The sequence below is a fragment of the Lycorma delicatula genome, chromosome 2, assembly GCF_047948215.1.
Source record: "Lycorma delicatula isolate Av1 chromosome 2, ASM4794821v1, whole genome shotgun sequence".
In the NCBI taxonomy this organism is placed as follows: domain Eukaryota; kingdom Metazoa; phylum Arthropoda; class Insecta; order Hemiptera; family Fulgoridae; genus Lycorma; species Lycorma delicatula.
The window spans coordinates 167,565,213-167,585,549 of record NC_134456.1 but is presented as its reverse complement, the minus strand read 5'-3'; the positions used below and the strand labels follow the sequence as shown (position 1 = coordinate 167,585,549).

Sequence of the window (20,337 nt, the reverse complement as noted above, 5' to 3'; positions counted from 1 at the left end):
TATGAAGTATTAAATATAATTTGTATTATAATTATAAACTAAAAAAAAAAAAAAAAAAAAAAAAAAAAAAAAAAATGCTGTCAGACAAAATATCACATGTATTTCACAATTGTTACAATTTGTTTTTGCTTTTTATCAGAACTTTTCAAACAGTTATTACTGTAAAATAAATAAGCTGTACACTTATTAAATAATTTAATCCTATCAGTCAACCTGATTTAGGTTGTTACATTCAGTAACCCTATGAAGTACTTTTCATCATGTTTGTTTCAAAATCCTTCTTTTTTTTGCAACAATTAACTTATCTAACAGTACTTGTGAATTTTCAAAAATAACGTAGTTTTTAGTTGTAAATGTAAGTAGTTTCTAATTTAAGGATGAAAAATACAGGTTGTAAAGACACTAGCTCTTGATATTTGTGTCAGCTAGACAGAACAAATTGGTTTATCTGCTCAATTATTTAACTTGACATGAAAAATTATATTTTTGTATATTATGTGTTTTCATGTCCTTCATTAAACATTCTGTTCCATTACACTGTACTCCTAGCATTTAAAAAAAATTAATTGTGAACTTCTGAAATATAATCATTTCTGTTGACTACAAAAACACTCGATAACAACTACAGATATAAATAAACTTTACTGTAATGGTGTCACGGCTTCCCAATGAATAAAGTAAGACAGTTCGTGCATATAAACTGGCAACTGTTGAGTTATGCAAGACATCTTTAAAAGAACTTATTTTCTAGATAATGCTAGGATTTTTAGTTTCTTTTAAATACGAGGGACATTCAGTAATTAAGGAGACAAACTGATGTAGAAATGACACAATTTGTAGGAGTTTTGTACTTTCATGACTTCAGGTTGGCATCACCAGGATGAGCTGAGAAACAGCTCTGACAGATAAAAATTGTTTTGTTTATAACATAAACATTGCATTTAACAATGGCGTGTCGGCTTGAAGTTTCCATATCAGTTGAACGTTGTTCAACTGATATGGAAACTTGAAACTGATAGGGAAAAGTGAAAAACCAGTTAAAATCTTTTCTTGAATGATTTTACAGTATGGTGAAAGTTGTATGAACCATCAAAATTTTTAAAGTGGGTAGAACAGTTCAAAAATGGTCGAACCTCAGTGACTGATGAGTAACATCCTGGCCAGCCAGTTGAAGTGTCAACTCCTTTGCTTGAAATCCGCATTGACGACATTATTTGTGAAGATTGACGTATTACAGTTGAACATATAGCAAAAACAATTGCAGTAAGTGTTGGCACAGTTCATAATGTTATCAGTAACAAGTTTCAAGTACAGCAAAACAAGTGCAAGTTGGGTCCCAAAAAAGTTAACACAACACAAGGAAACTCAAAGTGTACAGACTTGAAAGAACGCTATTAAAGGGAAGGTGACCATTTTCTAAACATGATTTTAACGTGTGATGAAACTTGGGTTCACCATTTTAAACCAGAGTCCAAAAGATAAAGCATGGAATGGAAGCACAACAGCTCACCTCTCTGAAAGAAATTCAGAATGCAATTATCAGAAGGGAAAAGTCATGTTGACTGTCTTTTGTGATTATTTGGAAAATCAGCATACAATATAGAACGTCTACTACTCAGACATGCTGATGAAAAAAGTAAAGCCAGCAATGAGAGAAAAAAGTCGCGGATCTCACAGAAAAGGTGTCATATTGTTACACGACAATGATCGCCCTCATACCGCACAGCTGACCCAAGAAACCATTGGAAAAATGGGTTGGGAGATACTACCACATCCTTGCTATAGTCCAGATTTGGCTCACTCGGATTTTCATTGTTTTGTTCCACTCAAGGAGGCATTACATGGAAAAATGTTCAGCATCAACAAGGAGGTCAAATAATTGGTGGGAAGTGACTCAAAAACAAGACAATGGCTTCTTTGTATCAGGTATAAAAAACTAGTTCATAGTTGGGACAAGTGTTTTAATATTGGTGGGGATTAAGTTGAGAAGTAGTAAGTCTCATTTTGTAAAAATACACAGTTTTTTCTATATCAATTTGTCTCTTTAATTATTGAATGTCTCTCGTTCAAACAGCAAGATGAAGCCTCAATTAAAATTCAAGCAGCAGAAGTAGAGTCTAGCATTGCCATTACAATTAATACAAAAAGAAAAAAATGACTACCCAGGAAACAAGAATTATTAGCTTAAATATGCAATACCTTATATAATGGATTAAAAAATGAATGAGTTTCACATTTAAAAATCGAATTAAAGCTATTATTATTGAAGAACTCACTAACATATGTCTTCAACAGACATGTTTAAGAATTCAAAGAAAGTTTTCTTCTTCTTCCATGGTTTAGACTTCATTAGCCTGTTCAGGCGCCCACTGATATCACAGTCTGCCTACATCTCTTCTTCCATCTGGCTTATAGTACCACGCACACAGTGTCAGCCTAGGTTGAGCATTAGTAACAGGTGACAAATCCATTTTTCTCGATATTGTCTAATAGTTTTGTTGATTGGTTGTATATTATTTTCTTATTATTCTCTTCATGAATGCCCTCATTCATAATATAATACTTTCTTGTACAACTCTCCATGCTCACAGGAACCTCATCTCTGCTGCTTGTGTATGGGAATCATCTGATTTTCTGTTGGTCTACACTTCACTACAATTAGTAGTAGAAAGAGAGATAGGTAAATAAACCACTGGATCAATCTTTTATCTTGAGAAAATATGATGAAATTTCTTCTTTTTTTTCATCCTTCCAGGACCAATAGTTTTTGTTATGATTTTTTCTCTAAACCCTTACAATCACAAAAAATTGGTGTATGCACCATAACAAAAATGGCCACCACAGGTAAACTGCTTAAATAAAAAATTAAAAAAAAAAATAGTTTTAATGTCCTGAAACATGTAGGAAACAAGTGGGTAAGTTTGAATTTTTTTTGAATTGGTCAAGCAACCAGCAAATGTTTTTTTGGGACACGTCAAATGGATTGACCCCATTTGTGAATGAAATTCTATTAATGTTCAAATCAAAGAAAATGAACGACTACCACGAGGAGGTGCATAATGAAACATTCACAAAACTGTTTAACTTTTGAATAAAGTTAAACTGAGTTGCATTATAGTAATGGATAATGCTTTATATCACTCTGTGCAATTAGATAAAGTACCAACTAACGCTAATTCAAAATATGAGTTGGTTGATTGACTAGTTTCACGTGGGGTCAATACAGACCATTCAATGACCGAAGGACAACTTTTGGAAATTATTCAGGGAAAAAATCTTCAAGCCCTATCTATCAAATAGCAAAAGAAGCAGGCCACAAAATCCCCTATTGCCTCCCTATCATTGTCACTTGAATGCTACTAAAATTGTGTGGAGTCACATCAAAAGATACGCAAAAAAAATAATAAAAAGTTTGCAATGATGGAAATAGAAGAAATTTCATTGCAAGCAATAAATATTGTAACCCCTCAAGAAAGGAGAAAAGTAATATAACACGTTAGATGAGTTATACGTTACTGAAGCTGTAGAAATTCCCTTGGATGTAGACATAGACAATTTAATTATAAATTTAGAAGAATCATCTGGTTCTCTTCCACTTCCAATAGCAGCTTGATGAAATGGACAGAATCAACCACTTTCTGATGCATAACACCACAGTATTTATTTATAATTATTTTTATTGTATGGTAGTTATTTAAAATAATATAATGCGGTGAATATAATATTAATAACTATTGTAGATTGTTAATGTAAAAATAAAATAAATACATTGTAACTTACTGTAAATAATTATAAAAAAATATAACAGACCTACAATAAAAAAAAAATACCAAAAAAATTAAATTAATGATATTTCGGGAAACTGCTGACATTTATCTTAAAAGAAAAAAGTTACTAGGTCGATGGTAGTGTGTGATTGAGAGAGATGTGAAAGGTAATAAGAAAAAGAAGGTCACATATGTTTCGCAACTTTTAACACCTCGTTTTCTACTGAGAGCTGCATATGGCTATGATACATTAACCGCCAGAACCAAACTCTCAGTATACATCAGCATAGTATTCATTTTTCAGTTTACAAAGTTCCTGCATAATTGTTAAATATTTTAATGCACATAATCCTGGTCATGGCATATTTAACAACAGCAGGAATGGCAACACATTTCAGAAGGCAGATGTTGCCTTCTGGATTAGTTGATCTAAGTCTCTACTAGGTAAGGATCTGAAATCCTTTTACCAACAATTTCATCCACCTTACAGTATTTATTAAAAGTGTGCAGCATATCTAAAGGTACTCATTTTATGAGAAAAACTCTGTAGTAGTAGAGAAAATAGGTTTCCATATCTAGTGTGGTTGCAGCATTTAAAAAAAAAAATGTACATGAATTTCAATTGGTTCTGACAAATTAAAATACTGTAATTTATTAAAATAAAACTTCACTGATCAAGACTTTAAAGAGGAGTAGAGCCAATCTGTATTAATTGAGATATTTAAAAATTCACAAGAATTTATTATTTAACAAAAATACAAATAAACAGTAATCACTCAAAATAAATAAAAATAATAACAGTTAAACATTAAAAATAGGTAACATTAAAATTGGTTAAAAATATGATAAATTGTAAATAGGATAATAGATAAGATATAAATTCCAGATAATTAGTACAATTAAGTAAGTAAAAATTAAGAAAACAGTACTAAAAAACAACCAGTTTACAAAAAACAAAATCTTAAAAAATTCTTTCATAGAAAAAAAAGCAAAGAAAAATTCCCAGAGACATTTGTCAACAGCAGAAATAATTATAATAACGACCAAATTAATTATGATTAGTGGATAACTTCTCGTTATAATTATCCAAAACCCCCATTTATCAAAATTAAAACTTAATAAATATATTTTAATTCATAATTTACATTGCCAATTGAATGGCTATGGTAGTTATAATTACTTCTTAAGAATTTAGAACTTACAAAATGACTTTTAAGTGAACTATTATTGAGCTTTCTGGCAAATTTTAACAATCCTTGGAACAGGCCAGAATTGCACTTGGATCAGTCCTTGGACTTTACTTTCATTACATTAACAAACACAAATTTTGCATTTGGCTTAGAATTAATTAAATTATTATTTATAAATGTATTCATGATTTTTTGTGACCTCTTCATTGTGAAATGATGTTAAATGGTCGCAAAAATATCAATTACACTTATTAGATGTTTTCCAGAATTTTAAGCTTCTTTAGTTTTCCTTTAAATGTTTTAAATCATTCTGTTCTCTCCACACTGACCTCTCACAATAAACAAGAAAAGTAAAATATTAAACATTTTTCATTACAACCACAAACCACTAATCTGGCTTGAAAAGAATAAGTAAATTTATAAATAAAGTTTCTACATTTTGATTTGATTTTTACTTGAATCATAGAATGATTCATGAACTAAATATGGATCACTGATTAATTTAGCAATATTCAACTGTGAAATGCAGATGCTTTATAAATCTGTTATGCTATTTTTATTCATCTTTAGAGAAAATAACAAAAATAATAAAATTTGATACCAATCAAATAAAACAGATAGAGAAAAATAGATTAAAGTTAGATAATCACAAGTGAATGCTTAAAACTGCTTATTACTGACTAGGTTAAAATAGATTTTAAAAAGCAATAATTCTTTGAAAATCGATAGGCCCCTTTTAGCCATTACAAACAAGAAATTACTCCTTCCTTCCTTTCTTTTTCCTGTTTAGCCTCCGGTAACTACCGTTCAGATAATACTTTCAGAGGATGAATGAGGATGATATGTATGAGTGTAAATGAAGTGTAGTCTTGTACATTCTCAGTTCCACCATTCCTGAGATGTGTGGTTAATTGAAACCCAACCACAAGAACACTATATCTACGATCTAGTAACAAGAAATTACTGATATCGATAAACATTACTTTTTTAAATTTTTGGCAAGAGTAGAGGTTGACAGCTGCTAGTCATATAAGTGTGTTAATAATAACTGATTAGTACAATCATTTCTAATTTTAAGTTAATTTAGTTGTAAAAGAATAATTCTGTTTTATGGATTAAGCTAATAATATTGTCACTAAGGCTTGTTTGTTAAACGGTTTTCACCCATTAAGTTATTTTTGACTGAGTGAAGCAACATCCTGCTTTAATTTGAACTTGCGGCATTTCATTTGTCTCTGAAGCAGCTATAACCAAAAACCATGTTCCAATTTTTATGAAATTTTATGTTTCAACATGATGACCAGGATAATTACTAGGAATCAATGCCAATTATTCTCCCCTTAATCACAGAATATGGGTGCTTTTTATAAATATTAAATATTTATTATATAAACAAAAATAAAAACAGTTGAAAATATTTTAAAAAAAATAATCATGAAAAAGCAACTCACTTTTGGGGAGTAACTCCTTGACATTCATCAGTCAGGTGTGTTTGATGTCCCTAGAAACAATTCTTATGATACTGCTAATAGGATAAGATTAATTAATTTTGAAGATTAATTATGCAATCTGTTACAATCAACAATTCCATCTAGTATTTTATTCTAATTTTCACTTTATTAATTCAATTTTGATTTAGAACTAATTAAACGCAATAGAAAATGGGAGGTTGACTGTTCACTGAACAGTCTAAATAAACTAGTTATAATATTAATTCGTGGTATAAAATTTGTTACAATATTCAGTCTATAATACTTGTTCTTAAAAAATTATGAATTGTAAATTTAATTCATTGCATGAGATTTAATTTTATTTACAAACTAATTAATCATTTTCATTAGATTTTAATTTTTTATTTTTACTACATAGTTTAAATTTTTATAAACGCAACCACTATTTTTACAGCAGAAGTTACTATTATAAATTTCAACGATAGAATAAAAGTTAAGTGAACTAAAAAAATTAATTAATTTGATTTTATGCTTTTTAATTATTTCTTTATTATAAATAAATTTTACTACCATACTTATTTATTCACATTTAGTCTTTAGTCCCATTTGCCAATAAATTTGTGTTTCAGTTTTTATAAACATGCTAACATTTTGTTTAGAATTGAATACGTTCTAATGAATGTAGCGGTATAAGGGCTAATAAGCTACATATTAGAACTGTATGTAAAATGAAGAAATGTTCAGAAGTACCAATGTATCTTGTTCTTTTTCAATGTTGGACAGAATTAAATTCATTTATGTATAAAAACAAGCATCTTAACAAGAAACTAACAAAAATGATCAACAAATCTAACCCCATACAAATAAACCTCTAGTTTTCTAAATGCAAAACTTTTTATAATATTCACAAAATTGCATACAAATATGCAAAAACTTCATAATGACAAAAAATTAAATATTAATAAATGCGAAAATCTTCTACACTTCAGAGCCTGATCCGGAAAACGCTGAAAAAAAAAACAGGAAATAAAAAAGATTGTTACAACATAAAGCATTTATTAAAAATTTATGTGATTATTTTATACAATATGAAATAAATAAAATGGAGTTATAAAGTATTAACCTGAAAGATTAATAATCAATAACAGCAGTTAGATAGCTATATTTTATTTACTGATAATTATCCAAAATGTAATTATGACTATTTTTAAAGATATTTATTTGAATACTTTTAAAGACTGTATTATATTAGCCACACAGAATACCTTAAGTACAACTATTATTGATATACCAAACACTAAATACATTAGTTGGACAGGTATGAAAACTTACTTTGCAAAATCAGGTGATTTATCAACAATATGCTCAAATTCAGCAAATGACAAAGCACCATCATCATCTAAATCTGCCTCATCTAGTATGTTCTGCAGTAGATGCTGCATGTCTTGCTCACCAAGTCTTTGTGGTCCTGTCAGTCTATCAACAACTTGACGAAGATCTCCCACACCTAACATGTCATCACCATCAAAATCTATAGTAAAAATAAAATAAACATTTAAATTAAACACCAAAATCATATTCTAATAAACAATACAGACAACAAAGAAAAAAAATTAAATATTGTCATAAAATTTAATAAGTATAAATTTTACTAATTTACAGAGAATTCCTTCCAGACACATAAACTAGCTTTTATCCACATACAGTGATTACAAGTGGAACAAATTATTTAGATAAAATATGAAATATTAAATTCATTAATTTACTTTTAAAATCATCATAATGTAAGAAAAACATTAATGAGTTTTAAATTTCGCGAATTTCTAAAATTGAAGTCTATTAAAATTCTTTAAATTTACAATAAAAGTTAATATTCTAACTCCATAAAAGTATTATGATAAAACATGTTTAAATGGAGCTTAAAACAAATTACAGTTAAAAACAAAGGAAGCTAAATCTGAAATGTTTTATTATCAAAATGGCCAATTTAACCTACAATGACAACCACTAAGATTTTAGTAATATGTGTACTGATTAATACAATCACCCAAATCTAACTTAGTCATTGTAAGGCTGTTTTAAGAAGAAATTTGAATGTAGAATTCTTGTAAACAACATTCTTTAAATTACATAAAAATTTCATTAGAAATCACTGCCCAATATATTTGTTTTCACAGCAGTTTTCTTTGGTCATGAAAAGAAAATGTAATGAATTTTCATTTCATATCATTATAAGAAATATCATCATCCTACATGTTTCCTGACCTATAATACTTCAGAATAAGTTCTTAAATCAGTAAGTTAATAAATCATATATAACAGAATTAATAATTGCATGTATAATATGTATTTCAGGTTTTACTCGTACATACCAAATATACGAAAGGCATGTTCAGCCTTGACTGGTTTCGGAGCTGCATCACTGAAAACTGACATCATATCTAGAAAATCTTCAAATGTACAATCTCCATCATGGCTTGAACTGAACACTTTGCAAATTCTGTCACCGAATGGATTAACTCGTAGTTCTGGAAACTGGAGTACTTTATTCAAAGGAAGTTTGGCATTTCTATTGTGACCAACTTTTTCTGGTGCCAGAGCTTTAAATTTCTGATGAGCACTAAAATCACATCATTATCAAACAACAAAAATTTTAATGGTTAATGCTATAACTAGTTGGAAATAGTTCTCTAATTTTTAAAAGTACCAATCCAATTTTTGTAAACTCATGCTCTTAAACAAAAAGACACTTACATCTTAAAAAACATACTCAACTAAATGAAAATGTTAAAAAGAAATCAAATCAATATCGGTAAAACCCATTTATAATGATGAAAATCTCTCAAGAGATTTTTTATAAAATAAATGAAAGGATAAAGACAATATAACAGTATATGGAACCATTTTAAATTTGATTGTTTTGAGCTTGTGGTCAATTGAGTAAAACCACAAAACTGATCCTTAATAAAATATCAATGAGTTAATTTATAAAATTATATTCATAACATAACACAATTTTACACCTACTTTCTAACTTAATTTGGAGACTAGAGATAAAAAAATGAGTATCAATATCTGCACTGTTCAATACATTTTGTCAGTTTTTTCACATAGTAATGTGTAAAGCATTTTAAGTCAAAAAATCAGTTTTTATGACAACTGTCCCATAACACAAAACATAATTAACAATTTTATACAACCATCCAGTCATGTGAATCACATAACTGAGTTCAAACCTAGTACCTTCCTATTAACTTAAAAATAATGGTATATAAGAAATAAAATGGCCTGACTGTAATTTATGCTATACAGATTAATCCAAACCAAATTTATATATATATGGACTGTTCAGAAGTCAATCAGTGTAAGTCAGTAAATCTGAAATTTCTTGATCTTTTTTCCAAACTTACCTCCATATGCTATATTTTCAGAGGCACAAACAAGTAAGTCAGTATTTACATTTATATCCTGAAGATAGCAGCAATTGTTTTGTTTATGGAATAATTTTACAAAAAGTTCAATGGCCATTCTAAGTAAGTCAGTGAATGATTGATTTGTGTCGGACGTTCTCTCCCAGTATTGCAACAAATATAGTTATATTAATTTACAAAATGGATAATAGTGATATTGAAGATGTTTTGTTTCATAGTGAATCTGAATATTTACCTAGCTCTAAAGATGACAGTTCAAGTTCAGGTAAAATATTTTTATTTCTTATTTTTAACCTATAAAAGTTTATATCCTTACTTTTATTTTAACCTTTAATTTTCCAGTAAAGTTTATTGTATTACAGTTCAGTTCTAAAATTTTTAAATTGTTAAATCTATACAATTTATATAAGCTGCAATTGTATCCTTATATTCTTAAAATGCAATCCTTTCTTGGTAATAATATAAAGTAGGAATAAAATTTCTGTTGTGTTATTATTGTTGACTGCTTTTTTTGTGATCTTTCCTGTGATTATGGTATTGTAAGAGCTTTAAGTTTCCCTATTAATTTGCCTTGTAAAATTTAGAATTTTTCTTCTAAAATGTAAGTTTAATTTACAGAAATTTTGAAAGTAATACCAGATTTTTGTGCATACTAATGACTCTTTTGAATTAACTTTTATTAATAATTTTATTCAAGTCGTACTTTATAATTTTTAATTTATTACTATTGTAATCTATTAAGTATTAATGCTGGGTTTGTTTGTATGTCTTCAGATGATAATGCAACCACAGGTGCTGTAGCCAGCGAAAGTGAAAATCAATCATCTACATCAGAGCTGCAGGCTGATAATGACAATGTTGATCACGAAACTAGAGGAAGGAACAGGCAAAGGAATGAAGGTAACTGGAAAAGGTTGAAAAACAGAAGTTAAGGTACAGTGGAAAATCTTACATCTTACACAAATTGGAGTGGCAAAGAAAAACCAGAAAAGGTTTTTAATAATATTCCATGTAACTGTAGAAAGAAGTGTAACGAATCTGTAACCTCTATTGACAGAGAGAAAATGTTTGTATCATTCTATAAATTAGGGAACAATGAGAAACAAAACATTTACATCTGTGGTCTTATTCAAAATGCTGAAGTGAAACAATGACGGTCCAGGGATTCATCTAGAGGCCCAAAAAATAAATCCTTGAAATACTTTTTGCCTGTTACAAATAAAACTGTTCAAGTTTGTAAAAATGTTTTTAGATACAATTCAAATAGGCGATTTTCATTTATATAAATGCACACTAACATCAAGCTGCTGCTGTATCATCTTTGTTTAACACATTATTACGTTTTAATTTATATAACCCAAAATTTTCCTTAACTTTCCTGTATGCTCCGTCTATTTTACCAATGTTCATTTCTCTTTCCACTTCTGAATATTTTTCTTTAATTCACTCTTCTTTTGCTAGTTTGCACTTAATTGTCGATAGTTCCTTTTACTTTTTTCATCACTAGTATTCTTACATTTTCTATGTTCATCCATCAGCTGCAATATATCATCTGAAATCCAAGGTTTTCTATCAGTTTTCTTTGTTCTGCCTAAGTTCGCTTCTGCTGATTTAGGAAATCAGCATTTGTAGGAAATATATACTATAAAAAAAAATTACCTCTTAGATGGCAAAAATATATTTTGTACCACATTGATTTCTTTCTCTTTTTATATCCAGCATATTTATGAAAAAAACTTTTCAACATAGTGTCTTTTTACAGTTATTGGTTCAAATCCGACTTCATCTCCTTTTTTTAACTTTTGTTTTTAAATTTAAATATATTGATTTACCAATAATTATTAACCTCCAATTGTAAAAAAAAATTTACAATAAATAATAATTAAAAATAACAATAAAAAAATATATATGAAAAACTATCAGAAGTTATTAATGAATAAAATGTTACTTACTTTTAACATTTAAAAAAATGTGAATATGTAATTTAAAAAGCGTACAAGGAAGTCATGTGATGTCCAAATCAGATTTTTACATCCTTGTATGAAGTAAAGGAGGTATTGTGAATGCGAAAAATTTTGGTTTTCAGATTTCAACGGAAATATCTATTTTCACCATCCCTGAATTCATTTTGGTGTGACATCTGTATGTATTTATATATGTATGCAAGTATGTATCTCGAATAACTCAAAAACAATTAACCATAGGTTGTTGAAACTTTGGATTTAGGACTGTTGTAACATCTAGTTGTGCACCTCCCCTTTTGATTGCAATCCACTGAACCAAAACAGCCCAAACTCCAAAACAAAATTTGGATTTTTGGCTTTATCTTAACTGCAGTAATAATCCCTCATTGACAGCTTTTCAATGACATATCATAAGTGGTACTTATTTTCATTGGTTACAGGGTTATGACCAAATGAAATTTTAATTAATGAAATATTTGGATCTTACAAGGGAAGGCACATCAGTCCGAATCAGATTTCATTTCCTTTCTTTAACATTTCTTTTTAATTTAAATATACTGATTTATTAATAATTATTAACCTGTGATTGTAAAAAGTTTTTACAATATATAATTATTTATAAAAAAAATATATATATATATATATATATATATATATGAAAGAAAATCAGAAGTCATTAATGATATAAAATTTTATGAACTTTTAAAACTGTGTCTATGCAATTTAATAGTCACTATTACATATGTGTATATGTAATAGATTTGGTGAAACATCTGATTACTTTAATTGAAAATTATAATTTACAATTTTCTAGTTTAAGTTCTGTTTAATTTTATTTAATTATTCTGGAATTTCTGTTTAATTTTATCTACAGTAAAATTAACTACAGAGTGACTGAAAAAATGTAAATTACAAGAACAACATATACACTGAGGTATACATACCCAATCTTTAATCAACTGCAAAAAAAATTACCTTTTAGTTCATTACTCCTCTGATATTGTTGAACAATATTCTCCCTAAGTCGGAGTTGATCATAATTTCATTTATTTGTTTTTTGTTGCCAATCATTTAATCGCTCTATGGTTTGATATAATTCTTCTGATCTTAATTTGTGTACAAGTTCTTTTCAAATTTTCTCTCTCTTTATATTCATCATCCTCTTTTAATCTTTTTATTTCTTCCTTGGTCTTTATCTTCATCTTTATATTTATCATATTCTCTTAATATTTTTATTCTTCCCTTGTTCTTAACATTTTCTTCCTCTTCATATTCATCTGTTGTTTTTTTTTTAGCTATATTTCTTCGTGTTATCTTTGTTTTTCCTGTATGATATTTTTTTTTTTCATTTTTGATTATTCACCAAATAATGCAATAACAAAAACTGAATATTTTACACCGCAAGGTCGAAATTAACATCTGTAACTAGTATACAGGAGTTCACTAAATGGAATATGTTTTTTTTCTTGTTTAATCTCCAGGACACCATTAGGTATTGCTTCAAAGGATCAGATGAATGATTTGAAGCGTGTGTGAAAAATGCCATGCCTGACTGGGATTTGAACACAGGATCTCTGGATAAAAGGCCATGATGTTACCAGTTGTACCATGGAGGCCGGCAAACGGAATAGTTTAATTATTATTAACTTTTATTTATATGACAAACCAGAAATCTAAAACTTTTGTTAATCAGCAACTCAAGAAGATACAAATAATACTAATCTAGTAATACAAGTAATAAACGGATGTTTACTCTATAAGATAGTTTTTGTGCGGCATTTGTATTAGTGTGTGAATGAATATAAGCCTGTATGTATTTACTGCAATCACTACAGTTTTGTATATACGGGAAGTGCTTTAGATACAGGAAAAGTTATATTAGTAGTTTTTTAGATCTAAAAATGCTACAGAAAAAATTATTGATAAAATTAAAATATGTAGAGTTTAGATATAATAGCTTTCTACCTTTAATATGAAAATTAATTTTTTTTTAGGTGATCTACCTGAAAAGTTTTAAAAACAAATGGTGGTTCAAGTCTCAGATGACCCATGCTTCAAGTTTTTTTCTTTCTCTCTTATGGGCTGCGCAGTTTTAATATGTTGGATCACTTCTATAATTTTTGTTAATTCTGAAAAAATTACACCCTGAGTAATTAAATTTCCATTTTTCTTGGACTAAAATGTATTAAATTTAACTGGAATGTAAAATTTATTTTTTATCATTATATTGTGATGCCAGAGTAAAATGAAACATATAAAAGAAGAGATGTTATCATTGCAACCGACTTTTTTCTTTATTTTTAATGTAACTGTTAAGAAACTAAATATTTAAAAAAATAATTCTTTTATGTTTCTTCTTTTACTTTTTGTATAATAACTTTTTAATTATTTTCAGCCACCTCATCCCCTTTTCTTAAATTACTACTGGAGATTGAACCTACACACAATACCTTTAACTTCTGCCATTTATGTAACTTTAAAAGTAAATATTGAATTCAATATTTAACACTTACAGTTAGATTTAAGATTATCATCTTTTGTGCCAACTTCTGAATTTTTACTTATCATTTGATTTAATATATGTTCACATCAATCTTTTGTCTTGTTTGTTTTTTTAATATACATATTTAATTCATTCGATACAAATGTGGGACTATTTTTTCACTTCTTTTAAAAGTCTCAAATTGTTTTATGTAACACATAGTGTTTTATGTATGCATCTAGTGGATAAGGATTACAAAATACTATTTCTGAATATACTAGTAATTTGAATATTAGTAAGAACTGATACCTGTTTTGACTGTTACAATAATACTGCATATCTATTTGAGTATCACAGCATTATGTGAATGCTAAAATTATTCTCATCTGTATAATTTTTTTTCGGCAAGTGTACTAAAAGGTACTGTAAAAATGTACAAACCTTGATATAGCATGTAACTAGGAGAATATATCAACCAATAAAATTTATTAGTGATATGGGCAATCCCCAGATTGCAATGATACCTAGCAGTGTGCTCTGTGAGCTGACAATATCTCCCAGAATAACTTTCAAAACACATGCACATGCGCGCACACACACACACACATAAAGAAAAGCTTATTTTTATATAACTACGAAGTTATAAATTAAAATACTTACTACAAAACTTCCTTTTTTGTAAAGTATGTCAGATCCTATAAAATAAAAGCAACAATATTATAATTAAGAATTAATTAGTCATGGTAAAAAATAGATTAGTGAATATTTTGCTACTTTTAAGAAGGAATGTTAATAAAAATCAGAGTTTAGCTGGAAAACTTACTTAACATATATTTTTAGGAAATTAAAAATATTACCTATAATACAATTGTACAAGTTTAGATTAATGGATAACTTCTATTTAAGAACGGGGAACGTATTGAAGGAGATCAAAATATTGTACAATCTGGTAGCAATATGGGAAAATTTTTTGTTCCCTCTCCAAAACGCATATATTTTATAAGATCATATTGATTATATGGCTCCTAACATTTATAACTTATTATTTGATGATACCAGGAAAGCGGTAACTTATTCTGTGAGAAACAGATCCCTTTTGAATAAAATATTTATTTGAGATAAATGATCCACAGCGTTTCTTCCTGCAAACGGACCAACAATCATCCTTATGAGGTTTCATTGGTTGGTGACTTTATTACAGAATTACTTAAGTTGTTTGACAAATATGTTAATTGTTCTGGCCTTTCAAGTTTTTCAATGTGTGTAATATAAAAACTAATGTGATGATACAGATCATGATTTTATATTTGTCTTCTACATTTGAATAGTTTGAATCTGATTACAGTAATATGGGCCAAAATGCCAATTGAGTGGAATTCTGTTTCGTTAACGGAAAACACATTATGTGATAAGTTTATGGTGAATACAACAGGTCGCCTCTTATAAGCTAGTATTAAATTGATGTTTTATTTTAGCTCTTATTTTATTAATACATTATATTGCTGGAAATCTCTGAAACAGGATTACCTCTAGAGATACATAATTTCCAATAATTTAAAGTGTTATCTAAACTATATTATTAGGTAATTTAAATTTATTTTAATTTTAAAATAGAATAATAATTAATTTGTAATTTTACTTAATTGTAAATAGAATTATTATTATCAATATTACTATTATTACAGTTACATTCTCTGTACTCTTAACTTGATCTTTTATCAGAAAACATAAGGGTAATATGTGAATTCAGGAAGAAAGATAATATTAGGACTTAAAAATCAATAGATATCACAGCTTATAACTATTTTATACCAACTACTATTGGTATAAAAAGAAATAACCCTTATCAGAACTACAGACTAAAGTAGAGATAAAATTTTTTGTGTAAGATAGTTATGTTTAAACATTTTTAGGCTTCACAATCCATTTCAACATCCAATTTTACTAACAATGAGATTTCCCCCTATTTTTAACATTTTATTCAATCTGTACTGTGAGTAATGAAGAATGTGAAATGAAAATCATTAAAAATATTTTGTTAATTATCATTTTGTATAAAATTCTTAAATGATTTGTAAGATTATTAAATATGCAGTAATTAAGTGAGACATTGTTGAACTGTATGCAATAGAAAAAATTTAATTTTACAGGCCTGTGAAATCACATTCTGCTAATATAATACCTAATATTAATATTAGTCGCTTGCCTTAAAAAAAATTTAAAAAACCAATAACTGTAATAAATATATAAGATCTTCGTTTTTGTTAAATTTAGCAAGTTAGTAAATTTTTTATTATTAAAATGAGTTAATATTTTAACTGATTGAGTGCTACATTTAAAATTTGCATGTAGTGATTAATCTCATGTATATATTCTGCAAAAAAAGAAGAAAACTCCATTGAAGATCCAGCTCAGAAAAATCCTCTGAAAGTAGTAATTTCAAGTAATTTGAAAACAAATAGTTTATAACCAAGATTAAAAGTAATTTTAATCACAAATAACTATGTAAAATTAATTAATAAATCATAAGGATTCAGTAGAACATTCTGTAATATTCAAAACATAATTAATGTGTTAGATATCATCTGCATTTAAAACTTGTCATTTTCTTGACACTCCTTTGGATGACATTGAGTTGCCTTAGTTCAGGTAGAAATCTCATCTCCAAATCATTTACTAATTTGGGGAAAAGGGAGCACAACAGTCGAGATGCTATTTATTCCCACTTCTGAGTTTGTCATATGGAAATAAGTATTTAAGTGTAACAACAGCATTAAGTTTTAATATCAGTAAATTAAACTTTTAACTTTAAACAGTGTTCAATTTTTTTCTATTAAGTATAACAGTGATGTGATATGCAGACCTAAAACTGTTAAAACATTATAACCAAATTAAATCAACAACACCAACTGAATACAACACTGATTCCCGAAGCTAGCTGTCAGTCCATAAACTCTCAAAACGTTAGTACAATAATATTTAATTTCTTTAATCTTTAACTGTACAGAACAATAATTTTCAATACTGAAATGAATATTTATATAATAAAACTGCCAATCTTTTTTCACATGGAATGCACTACTCAAATATCTAAACAAAATAGACAAATAAAAATTTCGAGATGGCATGTGAAAGCTGCTATTTAATCCCTTAACTCATTGAACGAGAAAACGTTTGAGTATATAAGCAAAATAATGAGTAGGGAAACAAGTAACTTTCTTCATATGACATGTTAATATGAAGTGTTTAATAAATAATGGATTTCGTGTCAAATATTATATTTACGAACCTGATAATCTTGCAACTCTTGCTCTGTGAACTGACTTACTCCTTGACCCATAATGAACAGATCAAAAGTACTTTTAGGTTACGTATACACATTTAGCTTTGAAAGTTTTCTCTAACCTTCTTAAACAACATAACGGGAAGTAACATGACACTTCGAGCACCTACTACCGTCGTATAACGAACAAATCCTAATATGAGAACAATTACTAAACTTACTTATCAATGAAAATACACAGACTGTCACTTGAACAAATTTGTAGTAATTATAAAAAAAGATCGTATAACACAAATTTTACATTAGCCAAAGCAAAAAACAATTTAGGAAACTGATTTCTTACTAACAAAATCCAACAACACAATCAACAGATCGTTTAATAGCAAAACAAACTGATTCTATCAGGGATTTAGATTGCAACCAGTGCTACCAGATAGCGTTTAACTGGCGCATAACAGCTGATGAGAATGTTACTTCCATGATGAAAGTAACAAGGTGTTGCACTCCCAGCGTTGCGCAGTGGCTCGTCCCAAAATCCTTTTCCCGCCATGATGTTTAAATTCGTTTATGCGGTTGGCGCACAAACAGAAGCAAGACGTCAATGTGATTAAAGGCAGAATTATCAAGGGGGAGGAGACAATTCATCTATACAAACATTTAATTTGTATAAATCATATAATTTTTTAGATTAATTAATTTTAGAACTTAAAATTTAATAATAATTGAAGATGAAGTCAATAAGTTCAGAGAAAATTTCATTCCATTGATCGATTAGCCGGCAATATATTCTTTTCATTTTTCCTATACAGGCATTTGAATTCGAAATTTAATCATATTTATTTCATCAAAATTTAAATTCAGATAAAAAACACACTTTTGAACTTACCATGTTCAATTTTTATATTATCACGCTATTTTCCGCATTTTTGTAGCCACACACTATGTAATGCTTCATTCTCCGGGAACGGAAAATATTTCACGTTCTTTTTCGCTGGCAAATCAGTTCTGCTCAAACAATTGGGGAAATAACATGACGACATATTTACATTTGTATCAGAATAAATTTGTATTAAAAAAAAACACTGTTTAAAAGCGAGTAGTTATAAAATCGAGAAAATTCAGAGACAAACTATCCGTGTAAAAGCTAAAACAGAATTGTGTCTTCAGAGAGAAAATTCTTTTCTGCTTTGTCCAGGTAAAAAAATGAGTCAGAGTTGTAAAACAAAACGGATTAAGATATCAAACCTGAATGGAGAACAATTGTTCTCTTTATTGCACGCGGTTTAGAATGGTTTACCTAGAAAATCCCTTGCATTTCATTTGACTCATTAGAAAAATATGTTTATTGAATATAACATTTTTTTTCACTAAACAACAACTTTTTATTTTATTTTTATTTCAGTATTATAAAGTAATATTCATTTTGGTATCTGTAAAAAAATAAGTAACATCTCATTTTCTCGTGTAAATTAGATTATTAAAAGCAATATAAGAATATAGAATAATAGTAAGCATATAAGAATATGCTTACTTTGTAACTAATATTAGACACTTTTTATTATGCCTCCCAATGTACTCAACGTATTATGCCTCCAATGTATTATGCCTACTAGGCGTATTATGCCTACAATGTATTATGCCTCAACCATTTCTTATGTACAAATTATGAAATTAAAATGATATACTTGCTGAAGTAGCCAGAACGCACTAGTGTGTCGTTCACTCAAATCAGATAATTTTTGATGAGAAAAGTTCGCGTATTCAAAAAAAATTATATAGGTGAAAGTTATGAATTTATTGTGTCAAATAACTTTAAATTTTATTTAAATAGATTAATTTTGGTAGGTTGACCTATAACGATACACAAAGAGAAGTTCGTTTTTCTTGTGGTACAATATTTTAATTCTTTCTGTTTGAATTCTTTGCAGTTGTTCACATTGATCTAATTAGTCAGTAGAGATTGAAAAGCGGCACATGAATACTTATGGATCTTATAAGGGACATTTAGTAAATCGGCTGCCAAGGTGGTCAGTAATATCAACCTTCTTTAGTTGGCTCTGTAACCCCAACAATTAACCATGCAGCACTCTGCCATCAGGAAGACTGATCCAGTTCGAGAATTTTAACCTCAAAGTGGCTTAAAATTGTAATGTCTTAAACAGTACGCTTTTAAAATAATGGAATGTTCTTCCATCACTCTGAATAGCAGAAGCAGACAATTTTTTATACATGTTCAATTGATTCAAGCATCCTTATCAGCTGACATTACTCTAAGGAACTCAATACACTGAAATATATATGAGAAGATACCCAAAATCAGAAACATACCTACTGACAGAATATATATAATATCAACATATATCAGATAATAGCAATACAAAATTTACATTTTCAAAAGTCTCTCACAAAACAAACAATATCACGCAGAATACTAACAAAACATACATTGACAAAGTTAACTCTGGTGTGTATAAATTAAATTTTATTGTTTACACTAAATACTAAATTGGACCCACATTCACCAACATACACAAGAAGCAAATATAGATAGTACACACAACAGAATAAGAATCTGAAATTATTTCATAAAAAACAGAATGCTTAAACAGAAAAACTGAGTGTTTTTACACTTAAACAATATAAATTAGTAAACAAATAAAGCTAAAAAAAAATACACAAATTAAATGAAAACACCACAACAGATCAAAATACATTATTCGATTATATTCTCAAAGCGAGTTTTTTGACCTTTTAAGACAGGCTTCATTA

General features: G+C 28.3%; 1 protein-coding gene across 1 annotated transcript; it reads right to left on the bottom strand.

Moving 5' to 3' along the window:
* Window positions 1-1,021: 1,021 nt before the first annotated feature.
* On the bottom strand, window positions 1,022-18,024 carry LOC142319417 (calcium and integrin-binding protein 1-like). The gene is made up of 5 exons (XM_075356679.1): window positions 17,575-18,024; window positions 14,946-14,980; window positions 8,781-9,028; window positions 7,741-7,939; window positions 1,022-7,415 (listed from the first exon to the last, which is right to left on the bottom strand). Exons 1-5 carry the CDS (start codon window positions 17,623-17,625, stop codon window positions 7,394-7,396), a joined length of 555 nt encoding a protein of 184 aa, XP_075212794.1. The 5' UTR covers window positions 17,626-18,024; the 3' UTR covers window positions 1,022-7,393.
* Window positions 18,025-20,337: the final 2,313 nt, after the last annotated feature.

Excerpts from the sequence above, each read along its gene's own strand:
- LOC142319417 (XM_075356679.1), bottom strand. The coding sequence starts at position 17,625 with ATGGGTCAAGGAGTAAGTCAGTTCACAGAGCAAGAGTTGCAAGATTAT. Across the intron at positions 7,940-8,780 it reads ACATGCCTTTCGTATATTTG|ATTTTGATGGTGATGACATG; the intron begins GTATGTACGAGT and ends TTTTTACTATAG. Across the intron at positions 7,416-7,740 it reads AAATCACCTGATTTTGCAAA|CGTTTTCCGGATCAGGCTCT; the intron begins GTAAGTTTTCAT and ends TTTTTTTTTCAG.